The sequence below is a fragment of the Talpa europaea genome (genome assembly GCF_964194135.1).
Source record: "Talpa europaea genome assembly, chromosome: X".
Lineage (NCBI taxonomy): Eukaryota > Metazoa > Chordata > Mammalia > Eulipotyphla > Talpidae > Talpa > Talpa europaea.
The window spans coordinates 82,951,243-82,963,944 of record NC_140081.1 but is presented as its reverse complement, the minus strand read 5'-3'; the positions used below and the strand labels follow the sequence as shown (position 1 = coordinate 82,963,944).

The 12,702-nt window shown below is 39.0% G+C and overlaps 1 protein-coding gene across 3 annotated transcripts in view; it reads left to right on the top strand.

Annotated features, from left to right (window-relative positions):
• Nucleotides 1-12,702, top strand: part of MBNL3 (muscleblind like splicing regulator 3) — a gene marked incomplete at both ends in the record, with an annotated part of 52,573 nt that overhangs the window by 17,027 nt on the left and 22,844 nt on the right. For all 3 annotated transcript variants that reach the window (XM_084258498.1, XM_084258499.1, XM_084258497.1), the window contains one exon: nucleotides 11,987-12,151. In XM_084258498.1, coding sequence (XP_084114624.1) covers nucleotides 11,987-12,151 — 165 coding nt within the window. The remainder of the gene's footprint in view (nucleotides 1-11,986; nucleotides 12,152-12,702) is intronic.

Sequence of the window (12,702 nt, the reverse complement as noted above, 5' to 3'; positions counted from 1 at the left end):
AGTTTCTGGACTGAAATAACAGCCAGTTGATGTGTAATCTTTGATATAACCTTAGAGGGAAAATGGTAGCCCAGACAGGAGAAATATTTGTACCAATTCATTCCTCAGGTTAGCACTTATCAGAGTATTTGGAAGCAATATTGTGCTGGTTAAGAGTATGAGCGCCAGAACCAGAGCCCCTTGGTTCCAGTCCAGCTCTGCTAAATTAGTAGTCACCTTGCACATGTTTCTTCTCCTCTCTGCCTCACATCCTCCATAAAACACTGACCTCCTAAGGTTGTTGTGAAGATGAAATGAGATAATGCCTATAAAGCACTTTGAACAGTGGTTGGCACATGATAAATACGTAATAAAGTTAGCTGTGATTGTTCAGGTGGACATGTTGTGGGGGAAAAAAGCAAACTGGATCACAGTGTCCTTAAAATCCCAAGATGATAATGGAAAATATTATGTTACAGGGGCCTCAACCTGGTCTCTAAATGTGTGTCAATGATTGTCGCATGGCCAGAAATAGAACAAAAAAACTATATGTACAATGATTTTCCAGCACAGTCATGAAAGGTCAGAATTAATTCATATCAGAAGGGTCACTTGACCTTATATACTAGAGTCTCATATATAAAGTCAATGAAACAAAAAAAAAACCAATTAAAGGTTCCACTTACCTTTAGTGAAAAAAAAATAGGTGTAAAAGATTGGCACACTGATGTTTTACATGTCCTAGTATATTTCACTGTATCCCTTCATCAGAGATTTTTTAGAATGGAATTTCATTTACCTTACATAAAGAACAATGTCTTTTCAGAAAGACACACATTCTGAAGCCTTCTAATTTTATTCCGATTTTCTGGGAAGGCACGATAAAGCTAGAGTAGATTTGTTTTACAGGTATCCCCCACTTTGACAAAACATTTGCTTTTTCCAACTTCACTTTTAGGCAAGACCTGCACTAGTACCTGTTTTGCTCCACACTGATTACAGGCAGTGACACCCCAAGCAGTGAGAGCGGCCCCACCAATTCCTTCCCCAGAACTACTTTATACAGGCTGTGCATTTATCTTATCTATCCTGTTTTTACTCTACATTAATGTGACTAAGGGTTCTATGTGTTATTTGGTAGGTTATTTGGGGGTCCTGGGTCACCATATAAATTAATAGCCCTTGTTTCTTTGCTTTATGACATCTTGGCTTTTGGAAGGTTTCACAGGAAGGCTGTACTTTCAGATTTCAGGAGAAACATGCGTTTTGTTTTTCCCTCACCAAAACAAGGACTCTACTTACTAAATAAAAGGCACTAACAGCTCACAGAACCTTTTTCTGCTTAATATAGAGGGCATGCATGCTGTGGAAAAACTGACTTGCAGTGTGCAATTAATGGATTTTAAAGCTAGCTTAATCAAGTTTTGTTGGTCTTTGCATTGCTTGTTTATTCCTTGTTTTCGATCTGGTGTTAGGCATTCTTTGGCAGAGGTCATATTCAACTTCTTCCCTGTAAGGTTGTGAGATATTTATGGTTGAGGGGTTGACTTATTTCAAAACATTAAGCCTCCATTTATCACTTTATCTTCTTTAAACTAACCTCATTTCTAGTTACATTGTTTGTGGATGACCTTATTTAGTTCTTTAAATACTAGGAACGGTTTCATCATCATCAAACATTAACTGCTCACTGAAAGAAGGAGAGCTTAGCACACTTGCCACACTTACTGTTAGACTGAGGATCACTTGAAAAGATTTTTTTTAAGTAATCTTGGTAGTTAAATCTAGAATTTTATCAATTCTGTTCACATCTCTGAAGTACACTTTGGATGAAACTTAGTATATTTGATAGGTATTTCAGGCCAGGCAGATAGGTCTTTATTTCTAAAAGAAAATTTGTATCAATAAGTTGCTTGTTTTCCTGTCTGCAGAACAAAGCCAAATAGTAATTGGCCTACTTTTCAGATGTTTTGTAAAAAAATCACTCAGCAAAAATCGCCATGTTATTTAAAGACACAGTAGATTTGGGGTTTGGAGTGTTCTTCGGGCATTTGTCTAATACTCTGAAGTGCTTACCATTTAAATAGCAAGTTAGCACAAAGGTTTCAATAAGATTTTTAGTGATAAAAATACATTATCATCTCAAAATGTAGATTTAGTTCATGCCTCAAAGTATTTTAATGGTAGTCCATGTCACCAAGTAAAACTTTCTTCTTGAAAATTGGGTATTTCGTGTTAGTTTGGCTTATTTTAAAGTAGATACATTTGACTGTATGGGATTTCAAGCATGACTTCACACATAGGAATTTAGCAAGACCTTGTAAACAGAAATTTTCATATTGTGACTTAAATTTCGTTATCTGAAAGAAGGCATGTTTAGCAAAAGAGGTACTGATTGTCATCTTTGTGCCTCTAATTTCAAAATGCAGAGGTAAATCAATAACTGTAGTGCCCTGTATATAACCTCTGGGCACAGGGATATGTGGCCGACTATACATGTAAAATTTTTAATTTACTCTTAGCAGCATACTGAGCCCTGCAAAGATAAATTGTTTAAATATGAACAACAATCTGTGCCTTTATCACCTTATACAGGCCTGTATATTTGCAAGATATTTGGCTAGATGAAATACTTTTTGAAACTTTCTTTTTAGAGACAGGAAATTTAATTTTGCCAAGTGGAAACCCCAAGGTTTAAGTTCAGTGCAAAACTAAGACCCTTAGGAACTGAAGGGATTGACAAATACCTTCTTACTGCCCAAGTTTTCGTGCAGTTAAAACTCATTTGAGACCCTTAAGTTCATGGAAAACCTAAGTTAAGTTCATGGAAAACCTAAATTAAATGGCATGGTTTCAAGGGACAGAAGTCTCAGTGCAGACAAGGCAGTTAGACAGAGAAGGTTTGAAGTTGTTATTTCTAAAGTCACTTGATTGAAGCATTCAAACAAAGGGAGCGAGCCAAGCAGCCATCTGTAAAGATCTGACAGAATTTACAGCTCTGGCAAGGGCTGTCGGGAAGATGGCTGTGGGATCTTTCTATGTAGCAAACAGGGGGAAAAATCTCCACCTTGTTAGCTCTGGGGAGATCAGGTATGGGCAAAAATGTTGAATGTCACTGCAACGGGAATTCCAGTTCTTTAGAGTCAGCTACATTTTTCTGAAATGAGAAGTCTGAAGGAAAACATCTCTAAAATGGGGCTTGGTTTTAGCCTTCTTGAGAGAAAGTTGAATCAGATCAGTATTTGGGGGAATAGTCTAAAGGGATATGTTAAAAGAAATTTTATTAAAAGAGAGGGTGTCTGTGATTAAACAATGCTGGGAAATGGCAAGTGAGCAGAAGTCAGCAGGTTTCCTCCAGGTAGGACATCTGAGACAAAACCTTTACGATGCTCTTGTGTATTGTGGGTCTCAAGAGAGGAATAGCATATGCCATTTCTTACAAGTATATAACGAGGAAACTCAGTCTTTGAGATGATTCTCTGGGGCTCAGTAATCTGGACAAAATAATCTCTGTCTTTCCAGCTGTATTATTTAAGGTTTCTGTGAAATGTTGTCTATTAACATACAATCTTACCCAACATTATGGTACAGTTTCATTCTTTCTGACCTACTAATTGTGAATCTTTGATAATTTCAAGGAAGGAGCCTGCACTGTTAATGAGTAAAAGCTAAATCCAGGATTGCATTTAGTAACCGAGTCCTGAATATATGCTTTTGTTCTTTTGAATTAATCTGCCCTTCTACTTCTCCTTCTCTTAATGTGAGGAATCAAGGACTGAGAAAGATCTATGCAAACAAAGGCCACCCATGCCATTTTGGGGTGTGTTTGGACATCGAACTTATGTGTGTATATGGGAGATGAGGCTTAAGCAGTTGTTTTCCTGGAATGATCAAGGATGGGCTTTTGATTGAATTTGGGAAATTTCACAGAGCTGAAGAACAAAAGGTTAACCTGCCCCCCACGCTCACCACCCCCCTCTATAAAATCCTTAAAAACCTAAAATCTGCATCTTGTATAGTAATTCATATGTTCGAAGAACTTATATAAATTTAGTCAGGAGTTAGGTGGGTCTTGCTCACTCACTGGGCTGCTCTTCATCCTAGCCTGAAGGAGGAGCTTCGGCAGGCAAGGCAGTCACGTGAACTCTAGTTGCGCCACTGTGGGTGGGAAAGTGGATGGCTCACAGGATAGTGAGCCGTGTGAAGCCTTTAGTGGGAGGAGCCATGGAATAAAACATTGCTTCCTCCAACAGCCAACTTCCTCAAATTCCTTGCAGCTGGTCAGGTAAGCAGTGCCTTCTGCCCTGCTCTGGGCAACTGAAGGCCTAATTGAGCCTGGGCTGATTCCCTGCAAGGGACTACTTGGGACCTTAAGGTAACAGGTTTAAGATGGAATTTTGAGGTGACTTTTTCTTTACAATAGAAGCCTAGCCAGGGAGATGACTTAAATGATCTGTACTTCTACTAAAAATGTGTTTAATGTTTATCTGAAATTTCAGTTTGATTGGGGGCCTGCATTTTCTTTTGATAAATCTGGCAACCTTAGATCGAATTCTAGGTAGAAGCCCTGCTGGAAATAAAGGGTGTGCAGAGCTATTGACCTTGCTGCTCTGGTCATAAGCAACTAGATGGGGTGACCAGAAAGGGGAGATGACTAAACCCTAAGAGCAGGGGATGCGGGTGAGAGACACCCCTTTGTGTTGTTTCTTAACGAAACCTGTGTAATAAGTAGCTTTGGGGGCGTTGTATGATTTTATGTGTTTTATTTCTTAGAATAACGAATTGAATGCCACTGCTTTTATATTGCGTTTTTCCTGTATTTTAATGACATTTTATCTTGGCAGCCATCCAATGCTTTAAGCACAGCCTCATGAATACTTAGCATCAGAAATGCCTTCGGAGTTTTGGTGACTCGCAACCAGCGTGCTTCAGGTGTCTTTGGGCTTCAATTGCTTTTGGGTTGGTTGTTTTGTAAACAGGGATGATGCATTCGTAGGGAGCTTATTATTGACCAGCTATTCAATTCTTATTTTTCTAATAGGATTGAAGGTATTTGATTAGATTGGAGGTTTGGAGGTGGAATGAGGTTGGAACAGAAACAGATTTGGCGGGAGGATTGGTGACGCAAGCTTGTTTCACTGTAAACAGCAACTATGACTTTTGGTATTATTTGCTCTTTTAAACATTTCAAAGAAAGATTTCAAGCTCAGGAATATTTGAAAATAAGTTTCATGTGAATGCTGCTGAACAAGAGTTGTGAGGTCTAGCAGGAACATTTTTCTTCTGAGAAGTCAGCACAAGCAAGAGAGATGCACCAGAAGACCCCACCCGCTGTGATTCTCTTGAAGCCCTGTGTTCCACCCTTGTCTCTGTAGCTTCAGGGAATTCTACTTCAGCTCTTTTAGAAAAATGCAGGGTAGAGGTGGAGCAGTTAGAGAGGCGCTTCATTCTAAGCCCACCCTGGAAACGCGTGCTCTCGTTGGGCAGGCCGGCCTGATTAGATATGGATTTGCTGCGGGTTCCTTTTTGGCAACTCAGGGTCCCCCCAAGTCCTGGAGGGTCTTGTGATCACAGACCCCTGGAATTTGACCAGGTTCTGTGTCTGTATCTGCGTGTGTCTGGATTCCTGACACTTCTGGATCAGTTGTGCTGAATCATAGGACTTTTCAGCCGTGATGGTCACATCCACCTCACAGTCTCCATTCATAGCAAAAAAAAAAAAAAAAAATTGGCTATTTTCTGGACCTGAATAGGATAACGGTTCGTTTGGAGCAGACAGCCCACAAAGCCTCGGTCTTGTACTTGTTGGCTATTGTTCTCTTCTTCAGGGAAGAAGAAAGAACGTATGAAAGGAAATAGCAAGAGAAGCAATTATGCTTCTAAGGCAGACTTGGTGTTATGCCCTATAAAATTATTCTCACAAAGTTCATTCATTCAGCAAACTTTTATGGCACAGAAACATCCCGGGAAATTCAAAGATGTGGAAGATATAATAATCCTTTAGCTTAGATAAGCTCAAAGTCTAATGAGGACATAGGCATGCAAACAATTTATTGATGTACACAATGATTGGTACTAAGATAAACTTGAGTACAAGGTGCAGTTGGAGGCACAAAAAAGGGAGAGATAAATCGGAGTGGGGGTGGGGAGGTGGGTTCAGGAAAATCTGTATGGGAGTCATTTGAATTAAAAATCCACATTGGGTAGTGAGGGTCTGGAAACCTGGCATCTGTCTTAACTGAGCTGCTTGTAAGTTAGGACAAGTCACTTCACCTTCTTGACCTTTGCTTTCTCTGTAAGATAAAGGTGCACTAGATGTTCCTTAGAATCTGGTTCAGTCCTAACTGTTACAATTTGAGGAATCAAGTTATCTTAGTGGGCTGTTCCCCAGCAACAGTATAATTGTTGCATCTACTCCTCCCTTCATCTTTTGGAGGTTATAGTTTGAAGCTCTATTGGGAGGCTAGAACATTCTTCTTTTCCCTCTCAGCTTCTTCCCTATTCAGACTTGGTGTGGGATTTGCACCAAAGTCATTGCCCCAAGTGTGTGTACGTGAGATGATGCCAGGGCAGAGTCTGGTGCCCGAGGAAGTGCGCTGCAATGCCCCGGAGGGGTGCCGGTGCTCGGCTGGCTCTGCATGGGCGTCTACGTTCAGCCTCATTAAGCTTGCCTTCACTGTATTTTGGAAAATATTTAGCAAAGACTTTTATTGTAAGATTTCTTACCTATTTTATGATTTCTTAAAATTTGTATGCAGAATTTTAAGAATGCTCCTTGTACATCCATGTCAATATCAACTTGCATGCATACATAATATTTGGCGGAGACTATGATGCCAGTAAAGCCACTTTTATAAAGATGGAAGTCTGGGGCCTCCCCTGGTGGCGCAGCGGTTGAGCGCTGGGCTGCAAAGCTTCCCGCAGCCTCTGCAGCGCCGGTTCGATCCCCGGCCACCGGCGAGGGTCCCACGTGGTGCGACAGACCTCTCCTGCCATGCCCGCTGCTCCCCTCAGCAATTTATTTCGTCATTCTGCCTGTTCTGTTCCCCGCTCTGGCTCTGGTGAATTCTCTCACCCTCCCGCTCTTCTGACTGTACCCAGTGCTTGTGTAAAGAAATAAATAATCTTTAAAAAAAAATAATAAAGATGGGGAATTTGTCATGACCCTGACGCTATCTGGCCGACACTCACTTTATGTTGATGTTGCCTTACTTTTAATTTTTTCAGGGTTTGCCTAGTCTTTTTAGGTCTGTGGTGGTTGTAGGAATCAGGCAACCTAATAAGATTTGTTATTCAAGACTGACTGTTACTCCTCCAAGAAGCCATGTTTGTGCGTGTAAGTATGTTTCTTTGGGGTGATATCATCAACAGGATTTTTCAATTTAGCACATGATCATTAAAATGAAATAGCTTGACTTTTTTCATAGAACAAGTCATCTTTTCGGATTTTTTTATTTAGCATTTAACTCCTGGCAACCTAGTAGAGCAGTGAGGTTCTTTGAAAGGGTAATCCAGTTATCACTGTATTTGAGAGAAGGTTTTTTTCAAAATTCCAAATGTATTTGAAGAAGCAAGTCGTTCTGCAAACAGCTCTTTCTGTTAAGATACTGTGATTGACAAAGGGTAATTTTCAGCTTCCTAGGGTCCTTTTCTTATTCTGATGGATGGTAAAGCTTTCTCTCAGGAACATAGAAAAGTACATTTCACAGGTTTTTCTACCACCAAGTGCACGGAAAGTCTTGCATCTGACAGACTCTTGCTCTCGTAACTCCGAAGACTTAGGTGGGATTTGAATTTCTACAATGCTACTTTTCTCTCCCAGTCAAAGTCTTTGTACTCGTTTGTGAAAAGCCTGAAGGTAGGAAAAGGGAAATAGATTGAATTTTGGAGGTTTTATAAATGCTCTTCAACTTTTTTCCTTTGTCTGTCATCAACTTTTTGATGCAGCTATATTACAGAAATGTCATTGACCGCTTCCTCCCCCTGCTGCTTTTTGGGTGCATTTTCAAAGAGAGTAGATGGAAGGGGGAGCTGGAGGAGTCATAGGTGTGGTAGCACCTATTTCAGCAGCGAATCACTCTCCTATTGGATCACTCTGCTATTTTTTTTAACTCAGTAACAGTGAAAGAGCGGGTGAGAATGATTTGTTTTTCAGGCCAAAGGAAATAGGAAAGGAGTGAAATTGAGCCAGGCGCCCATGTTGGCACTCTGTTCTTGTAGATGTCGTGTGGATGTTTCTTTAATTGTATGCGTATGTTGGGGGAGGGGGCCCTTGCTGCAGTTCTGAGGACATGTAGCCACCAGAGGCTGGCCGCTGTTGCAGCTACATTCATGGAATTGGTTATGAGATGGTCTAATACTTTGCCCTGAGCACATGGCCCTCAGAACATGGGTCTCGAAGGAGGGCTGGGGAAACCTGGTGGGTCATTTTTCTCAGACCAAGGTAGTTTCTGAGCTGTTCCAGATCCATTGTGACGTGCTATCTTGTGATGATAGGGTATGCTTAGGTGGCTTAAGGAAAACATTGGAACCTTTCTAATCCATAGTCATTGGTTTTCCAAAGGACAGAAACAGTGGGTGATTACATATTGTCCTAAGCAATCCCTCTCTTGACTTCATCCCTTTGTATCCACATGTGCCGCACCACAGCCTTCACCCTCTACAAGGATGCAACACGAATAATTAGCAAATGTCACAAACAAAGTTTGTCTTAGCCCCCTCCCCACACAACACACCCCAGCTCCAGTTTAAGTATTTTGGCCTATAGGTAACTTTGGGCCTCATGAAGACGAGAAATACACAGAAGAGATTTATTATCAAGTGTTGTACATAAAAATGTTATGCTGAGTTCTAAAGTCATTTTGAAAAAACTTAAGGGCCTTGGCTTTCTTTTGAAGCATGGTGTTCCACAGATAACTTTCATATTAAATTATTTGGTTTCTCCTTATCTATTGTTTGGATAGAAAAATGCAGATTTTTTTCATCTTTTATAAACTTTCTTTAACATGAGCAGCAGTCTCTGGTAAGGTAGTATTGCTATGCATTTGCATTGTTATAGAATTAAATTATGGATTCTGTCATTCAAAAGAGAATGCTTTATAAATCAAGTAAAATCTCATAACTAAGATGAATACGTTTTTTAAAAATCTCATGCTGCCTCATATTCTATACTTCAGTTTTAGAGCCTAACTTGATGTAATTTTTAAAGTGTAATTCTCTCTTTTTTTCTATTTCTGTGCTATATTTTTGCTTTGTAAAAATGTCATTAGTTTCCCAAGAAAAAGCTTAAGAAAACTTACTATATGTAAAGGACAATGATAAAAACACACAAAGACAGGTAGTAATTCTTTATCTGTAGATTGGCAGGAAATGTGCCAAATACACCCAAGTTCTCTCTCTCCTTCCTCTCCTGCTTTGATTGAGTCAATATAAATGATGTTAAAATTGTAAATAGTAGCAAATAGTAAAATCCTAACAAATGTGTTCCTTTTTCTTTTTTTAAACTGATCTATTGTTTGGAATTTCTGAATATAAAGACAGTGCGTGTGTATGTATATCTGTACGTATACATGTATACATTACAAATTGTTTTCTATGTAAAATGTCTGTGGTTGTGTTTGCTGTTTGTCTGGAAAAACTATCAAAGGTGGATTTACAATCCTAAGGCAATCCTGTTCAGCAGGCGCCTCGTTTCTCTTGTCACTACTGCTATGTAACTTCCCCAAAGCATGGGAATCAGAGGGACAGTCCTTAATATGAGTACAAAGGAAAGGGAAAAATGGTCTAAGGAGAAGGAACAGCAGGAGTAAGTTATTTAGACTGGTTTGAGGGCAGGATTTCCAAATGCAGCTGCAGCTGGTGATAAAAAGGACTGAAATTCAGAAGAGAGGTCAGAGGTACAGATAGAGATTTAAGATCCAGGCAATTGCCGTGATAAATGAAACTTTACAAGAACATTTCTCCAGGGAAAAAGAGATTGAAGGGAGAGCAGATTTAGGACTGACCCTTGGGAAAATCTTTAATGTTAGGATTTGGGAGCAGGAACAGAAACCCTGAAGTATAAAATAGAATGTTTGACTCTGAAAGCCTGGTAACCTCAGTTACCCTGGGTGGAGGATGGGGAATATAGGAAGGAAAATCCTTGCCACTATCTTTACATTAGTGCAGGTTCTGGAAGGTCTAAAACAAAGCTTATGTTTTCTCCCAGGGGGCACATTAATGGCAAAAAAAAAACCCTCCATTATTGTGATATTTAGTGCACATAAGGATTTCCTTACTGTGCTTATATATGTTGAAATTCAGTAGTTGTTCCTAGACAACTTTTCATGGATCCAGGAGGACTGGGTGACTACCATTCTCAGGTTTTACTATACCAATAAAATCTTTCTCTTCTTGGACTTGCAGAGTAACATAAAGTATATTGAAACTAAGATTATTTGGTCATTTTTATTGCTTCTCAGTCTTTTGGCTAAGACCACGTATTGTATCTGTTCTTATCAGTTTAATATTTGATCATTTAATATAATTAAACGTAAATTGATCAATGAAAAATGCAAAAGGACAAACCCAACAGAAAATAACAGTGACTCCTTTATTTTCTCAAGCTATGTTTTAAGTTCTACTCAACTTCTTGGCAGGGGAGGTAAAATAATAGCTACCTCGTTCCAGTGATATGCATTTATATGCAGTCTGTCCACTTTTGTATTCTAGGTAGCTCTACAGCGTTTTGAAGGACACCTTGATTATCAGTGACATTATGGGAATGCTTTAATAACAAGATAACTAAGGAAGAACAAGTGGTTATGTAAACCATTTAGACACTGTAAATAAGGAAAATTCATAAATGAAATGAAATGAAATGAAAACCCTTGATGAACCAACTCAATGTTCTCCTGAGAATTCAGGTGGCCTAGCAACTTGCACTCTTGGGTCCAACAAGAAGAAAGGAGTTACCTTTTTCCTCTGCCCTTTCATCCAATAAACTCACACAATGTAAAGAATCTATGGAAAAAGAACTGCTTGTAGTTGTGCTTGTCTTAAAGGATTATGGTGGACCTAGCAAGCCAAATGAGAGAATCATTAGCTAATTTGCTTAGTGCTCCAAGTTAAACAAACACAATTGCAGGTCACATTTGATGATGATAAATACCTGCCCAGTGACATTTTTTGCTACCAGATAGTAAATATGATAATCAGCGGCCATGTCAGCATTTAGGCAACACCAAAGGGAGGCTCGGCTACACAGGATTGACATAGAATCCTGTCAGGAAGTGCTTCAAATATCAATAAGACATGCAAATAGCTGAAACTCCAAAATACTCTCTGGTCTGAATTATCTAAGGGACCTAGAACCATTGTCTCTGCAACCTAAAGAATAACATAGCTGCCACATAGTAAAGATTTATTCTTTGACTAGCAGAATATCAGTGGATTTTAGATTTTTTTTTTTCACCTTGCATGGATTCGGGGAAAAAAAGAACTTTAGAACCAAAATTGTCCAGAATAATGAAATCTAAAATTTAGGATATATTTACATGTGTATGTAACATTCTGTCTCAGTTTATCTTGATTTTTTTAGATCCCAATCCTGAATCTAATTTCACATGGATGATTTTACATCTCACCTCAGGAAATTTTTATTTAAATCAGTAATATATGATAATAACACTATTCCTGATATTTTATGCTTTAAACTTATTTAATGCATATCAAAGTAGAACAAAGTGGCTAAGAAAATGAACTAGAATCAGACTAATTGAGATTTAGTTCTGGTTTTTCACTTTATAGCTGTGTGAGCTTTTCTTAATCTCAGTTTCCTCATCTGGAAAACGAAGATTATAAGTGTATCAAACTTGGTAGATTAGTATGAAGATTCAATAAATTAACTCATGCAAAGTACTTACTACAGTATTTGGCGTATGCAAAAGCCTGATAGCGAAACTATTTTCTTATCCATAACAGATTTTTGGAAATATTAATGAAATTTTGTCTGGTTCTTCATTTTTAGGGTCGGTGTGCTAGAGAGAACTGCAAGTACCTTCACCCTCCTCCACACTTAAAAACGCAGCTGGAAATTAATGGACGTAACAATCTGATTCAACAAAAGACTGCCGCAGCCATGTTCGCCCAGCAGATGCAGTTTATGCTCCAAAACGCTCAAATGCCGTCACTTGTAAGTCACAGCTATGTCTTTGAAAAGCTATGTGTGGCATCCATGTGGGGGTATTGCAGGGGAGATGTTGGGCGGGGATGTTAAAAGTATGTCTGCATTGGAATAACCTTAGAGGGCGTTTGGGAAGTTACTTACGGAAGGATATAGGGTGCAGGCTGATGTGGAATTGATAATACAAAACTGTTGTCTTTGTGAAAGGAGCAAGATTTAAAACCTGGCTTGCATTTCAGCATGAATTTGGTTTATAGAAGATTATTAATAAAGGAGTGGGGGCATTTTATGATGAGGAGGAGACTTGATTATTATTACAGGGCAATCTTTGAACTCTAGGATATTGATTCAAATGTAGTTCTTACACCTTGATGGTGGTTTTGTTGTTACTTTTTGTATCGAAATAATTTTAAAGAAAAGTTGTGACTATAGTACCGAGTTCCCTATTACCCCTCACCCAGTTTCCCCCACTGTTCACGTCCTTTATTTCCATGGCATGCTTGTCAAAATGGACAAAATGACATACCCATGTTACTATTAACTAAGTTCCAGACATGATT